A 19,360-nucleotide genomic window follows, 5' to 3' on the forward strand; every position below is an offset into this window, starting at 1 on the left:
TAAAATAATTTAGCAGTTGGTGATTCGTTCTATTCTGTCTACCAATATGCAAGTGGTAGGTCCAAAGAGATGGGGCCAAACTTACATAGTAACATGACAAGGATGTTGACCTGTGCCATAGTGGGTCCCTTACCTGGATGGACTGGGGGAGGAGCTGTATGGAAGCGTCGGGGAAGGGGTTCGAGCTCGACTGTCCAGGCCAGTGGATGTCAGCAAAGAGCTGTTAAAAAAACAGGGGTGAATGGCAAGAATTTAAGTTTCACTTTGAACAAATCAAATAAATCCATACTTATTTTTTTTTTAAACACAGAAATAGCACTATTCCCATGAACAAAATAAAGACATTTAAATCAGTGATCGAATCAATTAACAGTACAGACTAATTCTAACCATGAGCAGTAGTCTACAGGCTAGGTGTATTCCTGCTTCATAGTAATACATCACTGCACCCAAAGGATCTTGCATCCTTCCGTTTTTAGTTAGGGTGTCTGAGTAACACTGAGCCATTCTGCAGTTTACCACAAGATAGTATAATAAGTCAAGGTGTTTGGTACAATGTGAAAACTAGAGCTGTGGGGGGGGAAAAAAGAAAAAAAAAAAAAATCTGATACTAATAAAAAATGGTGAGTGTTCTCCTTCATGGTCCCTGTGAAAAAAAAATGGGAGAGTTGTAGTGGGAGGATATTTAGCAACCAAAATCCTCCATAGCCTCTACCCTCTCATCTGCTCCAATTAGCTGCTGTGAGTTGCTTAAAATCCCAGGCTACAGGGGTTCTAGGCCAGAATGAAATCCGACCTCCTGGGAGCAGCTGGGAGTGTGCTAAAAGGTTGGTGAAACCTATCTTTATTTTGCTGGTTTGTTTACTACCCTGGAATTATTACGCTGGACATTACTTAAGTTTAGCAAGTGCTCAAATTGAGCTAGGTATTTCTTTGTAGATTTTCTTTTCTGTCTTGCTTGGCTCATGAAGGATCTGATTGTCGTTTGGAACCTGTGCACAATTCAAATAAAGGCGCACCTTTCTACAAGAGACTGATGTCGTGTACATAATACCCTAGAGGACCGTGCTTTTTGCCCATGGAAAGAGCAGCCTTGCAAGATCACATCCCCAATAAAAATGCAATAACGTGTTCATCTTACCCACTGTACATTAACGTATCCTGGATAGGCTTGCCTGTAGCTCCCTCTGCAATATCACCTGGAAAACCAATAAGGTTAATCGTAACCAATGGTTCTGACATCTCTATGATTTTTACATTACTGCTGAACAACTCATTTGGAACTTTTTGTTGGGTATCATATACAAGGATGTTCACTTATTCTCCAAAGTTGGGCTCCGCTGTAAAAAGTTTGTCGGTCTTGCAATTCACTAAAGCCAGAGACAAAAGCAATATTCCCTTCCGTAAGTTCATGTAACAGCTATTAACTCTCCTGTATTCTGTTTGAATCCCTTACAAAACATTTGGAATGCTTCCAAAACTTCTAGCCATCTCTGAGACAGTTTTAATTCCAAGAAAAAGTTACCTGGCAACAAAGCTTGTAGGACTTACGCGGTTTAAAGGGAAGAACAAATACACGTTTCTTTGCATAAATTGCCGGGACGCAGACCAGACTTTAATTATTGTGTTAAGTCTGTGTTGGGGTAATTAGCTGGTAGCACACAATGAAGCAGAACGTCAGAGTTAAATGGGGTGACCAACAAAAGAACCACAATTGTGCCATTAGTCTGTATGTTTTATTCTGTATCATTTGGACTTGCTTTTTATGAATTCATTTCAGATGACAAAATGGCACAACTATAGAGTGGCCAACAGCTGCGAGAAAGAAGTTTGAAATAGGAGACAGATGGCATTTCAATACTGTATTTAAATGAATTTGTTTGTTTAAACCACTCCATGAATGTATAATTTATTTTTGTTACTGCTTTCTTTTGAAGCAGCATTTTTTAAATAAAGCCAAAAAGATATAAAACTTACGTGAAAGGGGTGGAAGTATAAAATCAAAGCCTCTAAACATTTAGAATGGCCAAATAGGCCGCTTTTGTTTTAGGCAGTATGGTTACGGGCACTGCTTTACCAAGGCTTTTTACGTGACTTTGTGACTGGTTGTTTACGGAACCAAGTGAGGTATTTATATATTGATGTAATTTGCACAACTCGATTCATTAACATTTCCTGTAGATTCTATACACATTGTTGTGACTTTTAGGGCTGCAGAACACTACAATATCACTATTCATCTGAGAACATTACATTAAGTGATTTGCTACTAAATACGTCATAGACCAGGTTTAGACCAGGCGTAAAATCCGGTTTTGACATGAAAGGGAGCAGGACAAAGGACTGGCTCTGAGAGCATTCGCCAGTGGTTTATAGTAGAACGTCCCTAAAAAAAATGAATGGCACTTGCCCATTGCATGAACACCGTGAATTCCATTTACCAGCACTAGTAAGCAACTAAATTGATACTGGGTTATTTGACCACAGAGAAGCTTTTAAAGGATAAATGTATGATTAAACTACCCCCCAAAAATGCAATGTGCAACGAACTGGAACTGTTATGGTTCCTTATACAATCCAAAAGCATTTACTGGAATTGAAACATTTATGCTTTTATAGATGCGTTCATGGCTTAAGATTATTGCCGTCCCTTGCTGGCGTTTTCAATCACGTTCACTTGAATAAACTTTATAATGCTCCATCACAGAAAGTTAGTGCTCATGAAATGATTTTTTTTTTTTAAATCCTCCCTGAACTTTATTTTTCATAGCTTTCCAAAGCCTAGGCCAATTTAATTATTTTCAGTCTGTTGCACCTTTGTCTACAGCCGTAAGGTTTTAATATGGTGCTTTTATCACCACATAATAAAACATTTTTGCTGCTAATCGTTAAAGCTACAACATAAATTAAAAAAAAAAAACTGTGGTTACAAGAACTGAATTGCTTTTTACCCTTCTAATGCAGAATTAAAAAAAAAAGCCCCAAATTCATTAAGTATTTTGGCTGCTATTACAGTAGTAGCTTTAATTTTTTTCCCTGACTACTGCAAAATGTCAGATTCGATCATATCAATGGTTTAATGCCTATCTCACGCTCATTTTAACTGATTCAGTACATTTGATTCTATGTCCTTTATGTGCAAGCTCAACAGTAAGCAAGCATAGACTTGTTTTTCACAGTCACTTTCAAATCCAGGATTTAGCTGCAGTCTCTTGTACCAAGGCTAAATCATTGTTAGCAGCGACCTGCTCCCTTGCTCTCATGTGAAAGTTTATTGATGCGTCAGGTTTCCTTAATTGTACCACAGAGTTAGAGACACTGATCTGGAACAAACCTTGAGAACTTGGGAACTGTGCTGGAACCATGACAAAATCGTCTGTGTCACATGAAGAGTTCTTGCTGCTGCTTCCCGCTGACTCTTTAGAACCTTGGAGATATCCTGGAGAATCAGGGGTGGGAGAGACCAATGCTTTCTCCTGTAGCTGCTGCATTTCTCCCAGGGATTGCTAAGGGACAGAAAACTTTTAGTGTTGACTATGATAGAGAATGGAATATTATATATATATATATATATATATATATATATATATATATATATATATATATATATATATATATATATATATGGAAAACTCATATTTTTGCAAAGAAAACACATTATCCTCGAGAATGAACCTGACATCTATAAAATGTATTTACTCAACATAGCAAAGGAATTTGGAATAGACAGGTCTAACCGTCCTTCAGTTTGAAATATTAAAGCACGAGTTCATGAAAGGTATATTTACTTACTGGGGGTGATGCCAAGTGTGATGTGGAAGAGCTGCTGCAAGAGCTTCCAGAACCTGAACTGGGGTAAGAGGGCATTGCCACTGGAGCAGCTAAACAGAAACAAATCCAAAGTGAACACGAGGGATAGAAAAGGGGACCAGCACGTTTTATGAAAGGTTTAACAACTTTGTTTCTCCAAGTGACATGGGCAACAGATTTTCCAACCTATCATCGTCAAAAAAGGATTTGAACAAAGATTTCACTGGGAGTTATGTACAAGGGTTTACACTAGAATTACTTTTATACATAAAAAACACTTTAAAGCTACAAAATATATTGGAAAATAGAATTAAATTGTCAGGGTAGGAGGAAAGCAGCACGAGAATGAGCATTATGTACATTATATATATAATCCAGCCTCCCAGACTGGTCCAAAACTCTTCCAAAAAGGGCCAGTCTGACTTGAACCAGCCCAGCGGTGGAGGTGGGAACACAGCCGGTAAAAGCAATGCTGTTCGCACTGTGGTGCCAGCCATTCTCTGAAAGCCAGCATTGAAAGGTGACATATATTCTTCTGGCCCCCAGCCCGTCTCTGTCCCTAGCAACATTTGGATACCTGCAATGTGTTAACCCCTATAAAAGAACAGTGTAGTGTAACCCCCTTCCCTCTGTTGCAGAGTCATCAATGTTTTATGGTAATACTTACATTTCTTCATGGAGGAGCCTGCATCCAAATATGGATGGTGAAAAAACTCTTCTGTTAGATGGAAAAAAAAGAAATATATATATATATAAATATTCAGCTACTAAAAACATTTTGCAAATGAAGCAAAAATAACCACATAAATAGCATTTATATAAATTTTAATAAATAATTAAAATTATTTTAAAAAATCAGTTTTTGGTGGAAAAGATAAAGCCCTATTGTACATAACAAAAAGGTGAATTACAAAAAGTAAACAGCAATATAAATCGCTATGTAAGAAAGGCCTGCTGCTTCTATATAGATAACCCATTCAGAAGGACATGAGGACAGTCATTCTGTCATCTTAAAGATGAAGTAATTAAAATCATGATGTAATGTTACTTTTCTTAACACTATTAAGCTCTCTTTTCATAGCAACACAAGATGTGAAACAATTTAAGAAAATCTGTCATGGATTTGTTCCCTCTAAAAAGAGCTTTCCAATGGATCCTATCTATAATGCAATCATAATTGGAAATAATTTATTCAAGAAAAGTTATCATCCATAAGAGATGTATTTGTAGTACATCGATTCACCAGTTTGAAAGACCTGACCTGTGTTATTACTGTACCTGTAGATTTAACAATTATTATGTTCCGTAACTAAGCTCCTTTGTATTCAAAATCACTGTGCAGCGGAGTAATAGAGGTGTATTTACTAAACCGGAAGTACTACATCACCAAGGCTCAACCCCAGAGAGCTTTTCTTGCAAGAGGGGGGTAAGACAACAACGTAAAATGCATAATTAAATAAGTCTGAATAAGGACTGAAAATATGTCCCAGCATTAACTATAACACGAAAGTTCATGTTTAGTAAATGCATAAACAACCCTAACAGCGGTCAACTAAAATAAATTAAAAAATACTAAAAAGATCTGAAATTCCCTTTCTTGTAGCAGTTTACTTAACAGCTGAATTAACCACAACATCAGACTTTTTTTCAGTTGATTAATGTAAAATTATTGTTTGGATACAATTTTCTAAAGAATTCTTTGTATAATTGTTAAGTAACAGACATGAAGGAGTCTGCATTGGATTGCTTTGTGTATAGTTAAAGACCTCCCCAACCCATACATAACTTGATCCTAGGAGGGACTAAACATGTAACCCTCTGTGCCAATCAACTAATTGCAAACCATACTATACAACAATCCTTAACCCTTCGGCATCTAAAAAAAAAAAAAAAAAGCCTTACCAAAATCCATACGATCCTTCTGATTCCGTTGTAGAAGTCCTAAAAGTAGTTGCTTTAAGTGACATGAAGTCTCCCTTGGGATGCTGAAACGTTAAATCGCACATAATCAAGTTAGATCACACGGAACGAGGCAGAACCATAAGGCCAGAAGCTGACGGAGTGAGGAATAGGACAGTGAGAAGTCACAGTACAGAAAAAAAATGCTGAGCAGAAGATTCGAGAAGTCGGTGTGAGTGAAAAGGGAGAGGGGAGCATGTTTGCCAGGTTTTAAATTTAACAGTTCAGCTTCCTTGGGTATCCTACTCCAACACCAAGTGTGTAATAGTTACAAGGAATACTTGGGGGAGTAGAGGTGAGAAGTAAAATGAAAAGTATTTCTATATAAATCTTTGTTGCTTGTGCATATTAATATGGAGTTTATTCACTAAAGCAGGGCTGTGATTACAACTCACTGAATCTATTATCAATTGCCAACCCCCCCGTCTGTGTCCCCGGCCCTCAGCTGGTCCTGTTCAATGGGCGAAGCGAAATTTCACTATTTTAGTTTTAGTACTATAAAGTGCCCGTCAATCTCATCAAGAGAAGTTTGAAACTCTCCTACCTCCCACTTTAGTGAATAAACCCTTATATGTTCCATTATCCATTCAGTAGCACACTAGGCCTTGAACACACTGACCGTGGGGTTTGCGTTGATATCTACTGTTCGGTTTGAATGTGTTTTGCAAACTCTTAGTGGACCAACATATTTCTATCTGCTTCTAAGGTCTTGAAAGCTTATGTTGCTCTAGTGCAAATTGCTGGCAATATCAGCTTCTGTTTCAAATTCATATAGTTAGCTGCAAAAGTCTTGATGGGAATAAAGAAACCTCCAGATATTCAGCTAGTTTATGAGCTGGCTTAACCTCACAGGAGTCAGAGTCCACTTGAGGTGGAATCGTTGTCTGCCTACCCCTGTGACTAAAAATGACAGTAAGTGGAAGTACGATAAAGAGTTAACATACTTTAGATCCCTTCTACAACACACTTAAAATACTTTGCGACAAAGTAAATCCTAGGCTATTTTCAGGACTGCATGTGTGATTTATCCTTATTTATCCTAATTCTAGCTATCCTCTTACACCCTCTTGGTGTGAAAACAGTCTGGTTACATTCTGCCCTCCTCTGTGAGGTTGCCCAGCACTGAAATGATTTCCTCAAATAACCTTTATCCATTTGTTGAAGGAATTAGAGGCCTTTTCGGTCTCAGCCTGGTACTTGTAGCTACGTGTTAATTAAGGACCGCCGAGGAAGGCATGAAATATTTTGTGTCCACTGCCCAGGCTGCCTTGGCCATTCTCATAGAACTGACAGGTGTAAACAGCGAGTGAGCAACGGAAAGAATGAAGTAACACTAGGAGAATAATTACTTTGGTGTGAGGTTCTTGTTTTTCTCATAGAACAGACGAAGGTCTTGGGGACTGCTGGCCTGGAAAGAGAAGCAAGTTGTAACCACAGGGTGATCGGTAAACATTAAGCTTAAGGAATAGGATTTAGCATCAGAAACACCAGACAAGCTATCATCCGTAGGATGAGGAGAACACGTTTGAAGTCTCTCACCTGCAATCGGCCATTAGCGCCAAGAGTTAGTGTTAATCACAGAAATAGCAAACTGCCCCCTGCTATGTTGAATTACTACCCATCTGTTGGTTTTGATTTTACACATTAAGCTGCATAAAAACAAATAGGTTACATTATGAAAAAGCATTGCCATTTCTTTTTAAGTTTCTGTAACACACCAGAAAAGCAATTTTTCCATTTTACACATTACATTACACTTAATCCAGGCATCTGCCTTCTACAAGACACAACAGGAAGTGAACTGTTCAAAAGAAAATTGTTTCCCCCAGCCTAGAGAGAAACAATGCAATATTTAGTGTTTTGTTTTAACATGCCAATTTATTTATTGAAAATGTCACGCACGTACACGCAAACATGTTTAATGGTAGATCTTTTTTTTTTTGCTACTCTAAATTGCGTTTGAAAGCCAAGCCTAGTAAATTGTGAATGAAACCTAACTAAATGATCAACATGCATCCAGGGGAGGTTAGTGCACTTTGCAAGTAATTAAAATCATTAATTTCCACTGTATTCCATTAAAACACATCTGTTTCTGCTTTGCATCAAGCAGAGAATGGTCATATAGATTACAATAGTTAATAATTGAACCAAAATGCAATTTAGACCCTGAATGATTATTATTGCATATGGTATAAACCTACAAAAGGAATGACTGCCTCCCTCTTTTGTTCAAAACGCACAGATAAAGCTTTGGAATTAATCATATCCACATTATGGGATTATATATAACTCCCTGTTATCACAGAAACAGCAAGCAAAAGCCTGTACCATCTGTCTCTCACATTTCAACCTACTACCCATCATAAAGCGTTCTTATAGCTACTAAACAGTAACAAATAAACCCATACCATGCTTTCCAACAACCCACTTGAGTGCCAAGGAGGTTTTTAACATTTTACAGGCCAATCTTTGCATATCCCCATCTGTCATATGTTTTAAGGTTAATGCAGACATGTCAACTGAAAAGATCAACCTTTACAATGGAGTATAAAAGTGGTCTAGATTTAGTACTGAAAAACAACGTTGTCCCTTGTGCCAAAAAAAATTAATTTATCATCACACTACTGGACACCAACCTATTAGCTAGTTTGTAGAAAGCAAGAATGGTGAATACCTTGCCAAGTGTCCCACTTTTGGACCCAAATCCCTCTCTCTGTCTATTGTTCCTCATCTGATGTACTTTGTTTTCACAATAATGAGCACGTAAACAGCATAAAACAGGCTTTTATGTCATATTGTGTAAGCTACAGGCCCGGTCACACCCCGTGCATTAGCGTGTAAGTGAGAACCGTGTAGGCATGCATATCCAGCCAGGGTCTTCTCACTTTTCTTCCTCAGTCTGGCCTTTTGAACATTTTGCGTCCATAATAAAGGGACATTTTCTCACTGTACCGTCTATGGGATGAATGGGTTCTAAGCAGGCCCGGACTGGCCATCGGGCACACCGGGCATTTGCCCGGTGGGCCGGTCCACTGCAGGGCCGCATTGACATAGGGGCTGATGGAGCTGCAGCTCCAGGCCCCTACCCTACCAACTGCGACCGGGTCCGCCACTCTAAGGGGCCGGGAAGTCCCCACCAAGGCCGGCCCTTACGGGTCTGCGGCCGCACAGGGCTTAAATTAAAACATCGGGGTTTTTTTTTTTACTTTATTTAACATGGAGGATTTTAAATAAAGTTGGAAAAAAAAACCCCCGATGTTTTAATTTAAACCCTGTGCGGCCGCACACCTGTAAGGACGGCCCTGGTGGGGGCTTCCCGGCCCCTTAGGGCAGGGCCGACCTTTGGGGTGTGCGACCGCACAGGGCGCCACACTCCAGGGGGCGGCCGCCACACTCCAGGGGGCGGCCGCTCATCAGGGGGTGCCAACTTGCGGCACCCGGCACCCCTCCAGAGACGGACAGTAATGTCCGCCGCTGGAGGAGCAGGCTCGCAAGGGAACGGTATCGGAGGTCTTTAACAGACCTCCGGTTCCCTTGAGTGATTTTAAGCCGGGTTCAACCCGGCTTAAAATCACTCAAGGGAGCCGGAGGTCTGTTAAAGACCTCCGATACCGCTCCCTTGTGATCCGCGCGGCAACAGCTGTTGTGCGCCGGGGTTTGTTTTCAGGTCCCGGCGCACAACACTGAAGCCGCGCCCACCGCTGTCCGTGCCCTCTGAACCAGGAAGAAGACAGAGAAGACAGAAGAACTGAAGAAGAGGAAAAGAAGCTGAAAGAAGAAAGGAAAGGTAGGAAAGCATTAAGTGAGAGTGGATTGGTATACGTGTGGATTGGTGTATACGTGTGGATTGGTGTATACGTGTGGATTGGTGTATGTATGTGTGGATTAGTATATATGTGTGGATTTGATATGTGTGTGTGGATTGGTATGTGTGTGTGGATTGGTATGTGTGTGTGGATTGGTATATATGTGTGGATTAGTATATATGTGTGGATTGGTATGTGTGTGTGGATTGGTGTATGTGTGTGGATTGGTATATGTGTGTGGATTGGTGTATGTGTGTGGATTGGTGTATGTGTGTGGATTGGTGTATACGTGTGGATTGGTGTATACGTGTGGATTGGTATATACGTGTGGATTGGTATATACGTGTGGATTGGTATATACGTGTGGATTGGTGTATATGTGTGTGGATTTGTATATGTGTGGATTGGTAAGGGTGTGAGAGTGATGGGTGTTATGCTGTACCATTTCCAATGTATTTTTCATGATCTAATTATGCTCTAAAAGTACATCATAACTCCCATCACTCTATACTGTTCCATACAGTGGCAGAGCTGGGAAGCAGAGGCCTTGCACCCCCACCGCAGGACTCCTGAAAGGTAAGTGAACTTCAAAGAGGGAGAGGGTAGATAGTTAGGAGGGGGTAGTTGCGGCGGGCTTAAGGGGCTCTGCGTTAATGCGGCCATATAGGACCAGTCAGTCCGGTCCTGACTGGGCCTATTTTAAGGTGGGGGCCTAGAGCTGCAGCTCCATCAGCCCCTAAGTCAATCCTGCCCTGCCGCGGGCCCGGTCGCAGTTGCTGCTTGCTCCGGCAACAAGGTAAGTAGGGTCAGGGAGGGGGGTGCAGTGAAAAGGGGCAGAGGGGGGTTAGATAGTGAGAAAGGGGGAGAGGGGATAGATAGAGGCGGTACAAATTGAGAAGTGGGGAAGGGGGTTACATAGTGAGAAGGGGCAGATAAGATGCGGAGACAGGGTAGTGTGAATGCGTATGAGAATGAATGAATAAATATGTGGATGAATTGTGTGAATGCGTATGACAATTAATGAATTCATGTGAGGATGAATTGCTTGATTTGTGAGACTGCATTAATGAATGTGTTAATGATTTGTCTGAATGATTAAATGCAAAGATGGTACATGAAGGGTGGGCTTTAACAATAAATAAATAAATAAATAAATATGGGCTGCTCAGGCTTAAATGCCCGGGCCTATTTTTTGTCCCAGTCCGGGCCTGGTTCTAAGTCAAGTTACTTAAGTAACATATATAAATATCTTTATATATATTGGCCAATTTGGCTACTTACCAACGGCCAAGTCCGATACGGCACAGAAAGAACACCCTAATATGCTTAACCTCTGCATGTGTGAAGGGACTCAAACAGGTAGCTTTTCAGATGTTGGCAACATACCGCTGCTTGAGGATCATGGGAGCGGTAGTTGAACAATATCTGGAAGTCTACCTTTAGGTTTGTTAGATACATAGAGAATCATTTTTGCTTGGTTAAGCAGATTGTGTCCTGAATGCGTTATTACAACAGGCGTCACAGAGACTTACAAAACCAACAATGGTTCAGGAAGCATCGGGGGCCTATTTAAAGGTTTCGCATTCTTTCTAATACCCCAGCAAGCATGTTGCAGAGGAAAAGCGTGGCTTGCATGTTTAGTCTCACAACACTCTAATTTAAGAATTCAAGAAATGCACATAGAACAATCCAACTCCCAAACTTCAGGACTGATCTTTGTTAAATGCCTCCCAACCCTCTACATGCAGAGGCTTAGTAACAACCAGTAAAGGTTACATCAGACTTTTTATTAGCGCCTAAACATGTGAAAACTCAGCTCCCTCAGGCAAGCGATTACAGTCCCTGCATCAGTTCTGAGAACAGAATGAGGTGAAATGTCCCTGATGCAATCAAACCGGAGGCAGCCCCCTGCTTCCAGGGAAATGGAGTGTTTGTGCTCCATGCCATGAAAAGCATGGCACAGTAGGAAAAAAACAGCAGATTCATTTTATCTGTAGTTACGCTTATACTTAGTATTACATTAGTATAACACGCAAATGAAAGATTACCTGTGTAGGTAGAGGTTTGCCTGAATTTACAGTCTATAAGCAAGTAGGAACTTGATATACAAGGGTTTAAATGGAGAAAACTAGTAATGCATGTAATATTTGCAATTTAACATTAACAAAAAACAGTCTTTCACGTTTTTTTTTTTTTTTTTTTTAAGCGCTCAAACACGCAGATAGTCCCAATACAGACAAGGCATGGGTATCTTTCTCTACGATGTGGCTACAGCGTCCTGTAGGCCATTAAGTGAGCAAGGCCAGAACCTAAGCCTAGGTTTGCATGGTATAATTTGGTTTAACCCCTTAAGGACAATGGGCGGTCCCTAAACCCATTGAAAACAATGCATTTTGAGCCCGTACATGTAAGGGGTTAAAAACTATCCCTGTATATAGAATATATATATACATACTGTTCTACGCATTTAAGTTAACAAGTGTCAATGCATCCACAATCCTCTCCACATCAGAACAGCACCCAGACAACAGCATGGAGATCCCCCAAGCGATCTACGCTGGTGCTATTCAGGCAATTATAACTTTGAATAACATTTCAAACTTTTAACAATGAACTTTTAATGATAGTTGACATTGGCCTTTAGGGCCTTTATTTAGCTCCCACAATTCACAGCCTCCTCACAATATCTTAATACAGTGGAGTCCACAGGAATATGTTTGATATTGCTGGAAGCTAATGTACACAGATCAAAGCTAATCAATCGTTCATTTTGATCCTGAAGTGAGTGCTTTTACATACAGGTGTTATATAGCACAGGCAGCTGCGCGTCAATTTTAAACGTTTTAAAAGTTTCTACTGTCCTGGATTTTTCTTTTTTCCCCCCGACACCCCCAAGGGGAGACTGGCTAATGAAAACCCCTATTCTGTTCTGAAGGTTCATTTTCTAGTAATGAATAGGCCCAATAGAACAGCATAATGATTCCTCCCACTTTATTTTTAAAAAATTCATGGTTGACAACTCCTCATGTAAACACGACACTGAAGTGCTACTATGTGGACTCTTACACTGAACAGTAGGCTGTTTCACAGCACAGAGATCCACAGAACTGACCATCCAGGGAGACTCCCAACCCAACTAAGAATCAACTTCACTCAAATTGCACACTAAAAACCACTGCATTCTACAACAAGGCAGGGACAGATATATTCAAGAGCCAATACGTGAGCCAATATATTTTTTTTTGTATAATATAATGGTCAAAATGGTATAAATACAAATACATATATATCATATATATATACATAAACAAAAAAATGGTACAAACAAGCCAGCTCTACATTGGATGTAGGATTATTTTTGCAAAACTTAACAGTAAACAGAACAGGTTTAATTTTCACATACTTCACATATTTTCACTCAATGATATTCAGGAAAAAAAATAAATTAATAAAAAAAACTCCCTGAACCAAAAACTGGCTTTGTTATGATGTTTACCTGGAATGGAGCCTTGCCAGTCAGGCACTGGTATATGATAGTACCAATGCTCCACAGGTCAGCCTTGGCATCATAATGTTGAGACATGATGACCTCAGGAGCCTAAAATGAATATATGAAAAAAAGAATATTACTCCTTGTTACGGATTACAATTTCATCATATTTAGACACAAAGGAGGAAAAGACTGACTTTTAGGACATAGATGAGATATTAAGACTATTTTTTATATCAATAACCCAATATTTACCCTATATTGCATGCTTTTATTCTGAAATGAATCTACTGGTAATATTATTTACTGATATATCCTTCGTTTTCCACAGCACTATTGTTCCTTCATTTGCACCTAAATGTTTGGGAAGTCTAAAATCAATCACTTATGTCCCATATCCTTAAATACAAGGTAATTTGTGGCACAGTGACCAACTGCCTCTTCTGCAAGCAGAAAGAAAACATGGCTTACATATAAATGAACCCAACTCTCAGAAGAAAGATACTTATGATTCAGGGAATGCAGCACTCAAGATGTTACAGGCACGTGCATTTATTATAAAAACAAAAATCACGTCTGCCTGGCAGCCCAGCTACAGAACGGAACTTGACTGACAATGAAGGGTTTCAAGATAGAATAAGTCCGATGTATCCTGGGAGGGTGCCAGCTGTTTACTCGGCATGGCAGAAGTCACGCAACACTGACACATGTGACTGTCCCCATCTACCAAGACGGGCTTGGGATCCAGACATCAAGCCAATTCATTCCAACCCAAACACTTTTTAAAAGGTGGAGGCTGGGCAAATCAGCTTCTGACATAGCATTACATTAGCCAGAAAATCTCTGTGATACAAAACAATAGGCAGTGCAAACAGCCTCACAAGATTTCATGGCTTCTATAACTATTCTAAGTCCAGTGGTTGAGGAATCTGAAGAACCACCTAGCATTTTCTCTTTCTTAATAGACTACGTGTAACAAGTGCAATTTCATTCCATCATTGACATTTGAGGTCCAAGAATCTTACGTAATTACATACTTAACCCGAAACAGGTTTGTATGTACTCAAAAAAAGGGTTGAATAGAATTGTATAGAAGTACTAAAGCAAGAAGTAAAGCTCTGCATTCTCTTTAAAAGTGTCTTTCCTATAAAGCATACAGTCCGCCCTGCAAGGCATAAAGAAGAGAGGACAGTCTTTCCAATCGCATTAAATGTTGTGGTTCCATTACTGATAAGTTTGCAGCACATTATATGATACAGTAAGTTTGTTTTAACATCACATTTGAAGACTGTGATAAAAGTCTACAGTTTTTTCAGTTAAGCATCTTCAATTTCATTATTCTTATAAATACGTATCCAGTTACCGAAACTCATCTGCCCTTTAAGAATCCCTGACTAATAACCTTGCTTGCAGCAATCTCCCAGAATACAGCCAACATAAAAAATAATAATAATAATAATGATAGTCGAAAACAAGGAAGTAGGGTCAAGGCATGCTAAATCAAATTTAGCAGTCTGGAGTTTTGCGTCACTGAGTTTATTATTTTGGCAAAAATAAAAAGCTTCCACAGTACCAGATATGAGATCACATTGTATTTTATAGATCTACATTAAACCAATGTAGATCAATATAAGATAGCGGGAGCTCATACCTTATTTTCTTGTTTGTTCTAGCCACAGAAATCAATAAGGTACTTTGTATTTTTAGAACAGTTACACTAAGGAACATTTCATTAACATCTATTATAGAATACAAAGCAGTGTAATGGACAATATGTCAGTTGATGGATATTATTATTTTGTCAGAAATTATGTTAAAGGTGGGAAATGTACAATTACATGTTCCTATAGTGTAATTTAAGAGTCTTGCTTTACCGGTTTTAATCATTATTACGGTTATAAGGGTTTAAATCTTTCATATGGGATTCTACTGCTGCTGTACATTTCCACTTCTACATCTAAAAAGAACTGTGTGTCTTGGCCCTTGAAGTTAAATATAAGTCATGGTCCATGTACCCCAGCCATGTCACAAATCAGCCAAGATTCTGTATTCTAAGGCACGGATCATTTGTACTGAGCATGGGGTTACCCTCGACAAGAGCTGTTCTCTGCCACAAAAGCTGAGGCGGTTAAGTGTATACAGAAAGGTTTTTTTGCCCCCACTCCAGAAGGTTTGTAACCAACTAAATTATATCACGCAAGCCTGTAGAATTTACCACCACAAAACAAGGCCATTTTATATCCGACAACTACATATGTAGTTCTGTAATCGTCTCACCTTTTGTTACCTTTCAGTTACATTATTTGGGTATGTCTCTTTATGAGACCGTAGCAACCCATTTAGTTGTTAATATAACCACGTTTCAACAGCAGGCAGATAATAAAGATGCTGTAATTATATCAACCTCCTGATAATGTACAAACACCCATAAAAGTCTTCAGAGTTGTTTACCATGTACATAGGGGATCCACAGAGAGTAGCTGCCATCATGTTGTTCTGCAAGTATCTTGCAAATCCAAAATCAGCTGTGAAGGAGAAGACAGAGCGCAACAGTATTACAATACTGTGAACTATTTAACGCTACTTTTAACGACCCCAAAACTATAGTGATACATTGAATGACACTGAAAAACAAAGGATTGATTTGTTGTTTCTTTCTCAGACTATAAATATCTAGATATCTGTAACTATATATGTAACTAAAAATACTCTAGTAGACACAAGGCACTCTTGGAAAACTAGCAGGCACCTGTAGGTCATGAATAATTTATGTGATAAATCATACTGGGGAGACAGAAGGACCCAGAGTTATGTTTTTATGCATTAGGCTGAATATAAACAAACAGAATATCGCTATTATAATTAAAACTGGAAAACATATATCCGCTAATATACAGACTGTAAGTAACAGAGTAATACATACAGAACAGGCAGTAACAAAAAATGTTCATAACATCAACATGCATCTCATGCGTCTTAAGTATTTTTACTCCATTTAAGTCTTAACCAAACCACTATTAAACCTTAACTAAGGCAGGGCTTCCTCACATTATCCTTCAGTTTGCGTTTAAAACAGTGAGAAAATGTTAAAGTACCTACCAATTTTAATTCGGATATTATTAGGGTTCAGTCTGCGCCCTCCTGCACAGGACAAGAGGATGTTTTGTGGCTTCAGGTCTCGATGGATGATACCTTTGCTGTGTAACATCTTCATGGCTCCTGCTATTTGCTGAAGGAATAGCCGGATGGTGTCCTCACTTAGTGTCCGCATAGCTGCAGGGTACAAGAAGTTTCACCCGTTGCGTTAATCGAATATTTCCCTTTTCAAGGGTTCCGTAAATGGTAACACATTGATTGTGCCAACGTAAACCTCTATCATTATAGGATCTACGGGACTGACAAAGTGGGTTATCTGTTACAGCACAAATATACAAAAATTTACTTTTGGTCTTAAAATAAATACTCTTCACATTGTGCTTGTTTGAAATAATACGATTAGAGGCACGGGACATTATCACTGTAAGGCGCAGTAACAATGGAAAGAAAATTTATGTAAAAAATAAAAAATTAGAAGATACCCCTTATCAAGATCAACATAGGTAGGTAGTTCACACCAATCAATACTTAACAACTGATAGGCAAAGTGTAGGGCTGAAAAAACTAATCAACTTAATTAATAATTAAAATCATTTTCAACGATCACCACCACCCTTCGGCCTGCAAATAAAATAAACTTCCCATGTCCCCCTCCCAGCCTTTGGTCTGATCTGTCTCTCTCTCATGCCATCATCAACTCCCCTATTTCCGTCATTTACTCCCTCCCACCCTCTGGTCTGCAAATTAAATAAACTCCCAAACTCCTGTCTGATCCGGATCCCAGTCTCTCTCTCTCATCCCATTTCATCCCCTCATTAACCCCCTCCTACCCTCCGGTCAGATCTGGTCCCCAGTTCCCATCATTAACTTCCCCGGTCCCCTCATTAAATTATTTTAAATAAACGAAAAAATTGCATTTTTAAAAAAAATCCAATTAATTTTAAAAATAATGGACCAACTAATCAATTACCAAAAAAAATAGTTAGTTGCACCCCTAGTGAAGTTCCTGGGTTGGTTATATCCTGCTGTAAAGAATGGATCATAGTACTTATAGCTCTGCTCACTCAAGAGAAAGTTATTTACTAATCTACAAGGCTTTACATATCAGGTCGATTCAAAATATCTCTTAAGCGCAGCATCTGCAGGATTGAAAACAAGCAGCAAGGTGCTATTGACAAGGAGGAGTATTATCTACCCTTAAATATTGTATCCGCGTACTTTGTTACACACTTTACACCATAGCCTGTATGCACTAATTGCACTAATATGCACTGCAAACCAGTAGAGATCGTCCAAAGGTGTAACAACACGCAGACGTGTGCTTGAGCTAAGGATGCACAAGACGTCAACAGTTTCATAAACACATTACATAGCTGTAGATCTATAAGTAACAGCCTAGGCCGAGATAACCTGGTTAATTTTGTTTAGAAAAAATCCTACCGTGTTAAAACTGTAGGTCCTACACAATGACACAACAAAGCAACATTTCTCCCCACCGGAAACAATTAGATAATGGATTACTCCACCCAAGATAACAGTTAATATAATAATGCAATGCAGGGGTATTAGAAAAATTAAAGCAATGCAATGATGCCAAAAGATAAAGTCTCACATCCTCCTCCAGACTATTTGTTTTCAAATATACAGCAAATATTTTAAAGTAAACTCTGATTAATCCAGCTGTTCTCTACCACAAACCATCTACATGGCTGGCAGCAATTTCAAAAAGCTCTGATCGTCTCGCCAGTACACTTTTCAAAATACGCCTGGGGTTGATAAACTCTTATGAAAATACAGGCTGTTTTGCAAGAATGCTTTTGTAGACCAACACAGGAAGTAGAAGGTTTTCCTCCGAGCAAGCGTGGGAAACTGTTCAGCTTATTCAAGGTTTAAGATTTTTTTTTATTTTATTTTAAGTTTATAGTTAGTTCTCAATCATACCGCAGAATACATGCTACATGGCATGAGATTCTTCACAGAAACCACTGAACAATTGATATGTTATGCTTGGCCTGAACAGAATAGATCATGGTCACTAGGTATTTTCTAACAATGTTTTGTTGTTTTAATGTTTCATTGGAAATATCTTTTTTTTGTAATCCCAAAGATTTCCGTGTCTACTTCAACATGTAAACCTTAATGGGTCTTAATTGCTACTGGCTGCAGTCTATTTGCTTTAGGCAAGTGGTCATATCGGTCAGATACACCTGCCCAATGACGTCCAAGTGTTCTTGGATAGATGTCTACTGTTTCTAGGAACTATTTTTGTTTTGAACAGCTGTCTGCCTATTCCCACGGAGGCCCAAGATCACTGCTCCTTGTTAAGGTTCTCTAACAAAATCCTTTCCAAGAAAGAAGAAAAAGGGTTAACTGGCTTTCTAAGTTAGTGATAGATATGGTTAATGAGGAAACTCCATAGGGACTAATTGCTAATGTGTGTTGTCCCAGGACATTATGCAGCCAACAGTGCTGGGAAGTAATGATATTCCTTTGTTTATTCCTTTGGACTGAAGCTGTGACAAGTAGATTCGCTTAAGGATAAGAACGCTTAGAATGTATTTTTCTCCCTTTCACCTTGGCATGAGTTTTGTTTCACAGGGTTAGTTCATGCTGCCTGTCCAGGTCGCTCATAATCCTGGTGTTGTGCAATGCCCTAATATCCTAGGAATAAAAGATCATCAACATGTCAACAAGTCAGCAGGGCTAAGGCTCACCAGACCCCAACTTATGCTGACATGTAACAAATCTAAGACATCACTACAGCTGATCTTAAATATATTATCTTATGAGTTGCAAACAAAAATGTGGAGGATTTTTAAGGCTTCAAAGGGTCGTTAAGAACTTTCTCTGTAATTAACTGAGTATATGGCTGTTACCTTTCTAGTATTTTAATGGCAAGCTGTTAAAAAAAAACATAGCCAACAATAAATTTATGGAATCACCTGACTGGCAGAACGTGATAAATGAGCAGTTACCAAAGCAACTAATGAAATATTCAACCAATTTCCACCAGAATCAATAAATGTTGATCATAGAAGCCGAAGGGGTCGAACGGTAATAGCAGACACACTCTCATCCGAGCTTTCAACATGAACAACATTTCTACATGCGATTGATGTTTTCTTTGCGCAGGACTATGCGTTATTAAATCTGTTTTAACAACACTAGAGGTTTCCAGCACGTGGGTTCCATACGAGTA

At 39.1% G+C, this 19,360-nt stretch overlaps 1 protein-coding gene across 1 annotated transcript in view; it reads right to left on the reverse strand.

Moving 5' to 3' along the window:
- Positions 1 to 19,360, reverse strand: part of ULK1 (unc-51 like autophagy activating kinase 1) — a 42,328-nt gene that overhangs the window by 8,037 nt on the left and 14,931 nt on the right. The window contains exons 6-15 of the mRNA XM_053471558.1: positions 16,165 to 16,338; positions 15,517 to 15,590; positions 13,072 to 13,173; positions 7,119 to 7,177; positions 5,713 to 5,795; positions 4,478 to 4,528; positions 3,793 to 3,881; positions 3,335 to 3,506; positions 1,142 to 1,199; positions 134 to 220 (exon numbers count right to left, since the gene is read on the reverse strand). Coding sequence (XP_053327533.1) covers positions 134 to 220; positions 1,142 to 1,199; positions 3,335 to 3,506; positions 3,793 to 3,881; positions 4,478 to 4,528; positions 5,713 to 5,795; positions 7,119 to 7,177; positions 13,072 to 13,173; positions 15,517 to 15,590; positions 16,165 to 16,338 — 949 coding nt within the window. The remainder of the gene's footprint in view (positions 1 to 133; positions 221 to 1,141; positions 1,200 to 3,334; positions 3,507 to 3,792; positions 3,882 to 4,477; positions 4,529 to 5,712; positions 5,796 to 7,118; positions 7,178 to 13,071; positions 13,174 to 15,516; positions 15,591 to 16,164; positions 16,339 to 19,360) is intronic.

This window comes from Spea bombifrons, chromosome 1, assembly GCF_027358695.1.
Source record: "Spea bombifrons isolate aSpeBom1 chromosome 1, aSpeBom1.2.pri, whole genome shotgun sequence".
Lineage (NCBI taxonomy): Eukaryota > Metazoa > Chordata > Amphibia > Anura > Pelobatidae > Spea > Spea bombifrons.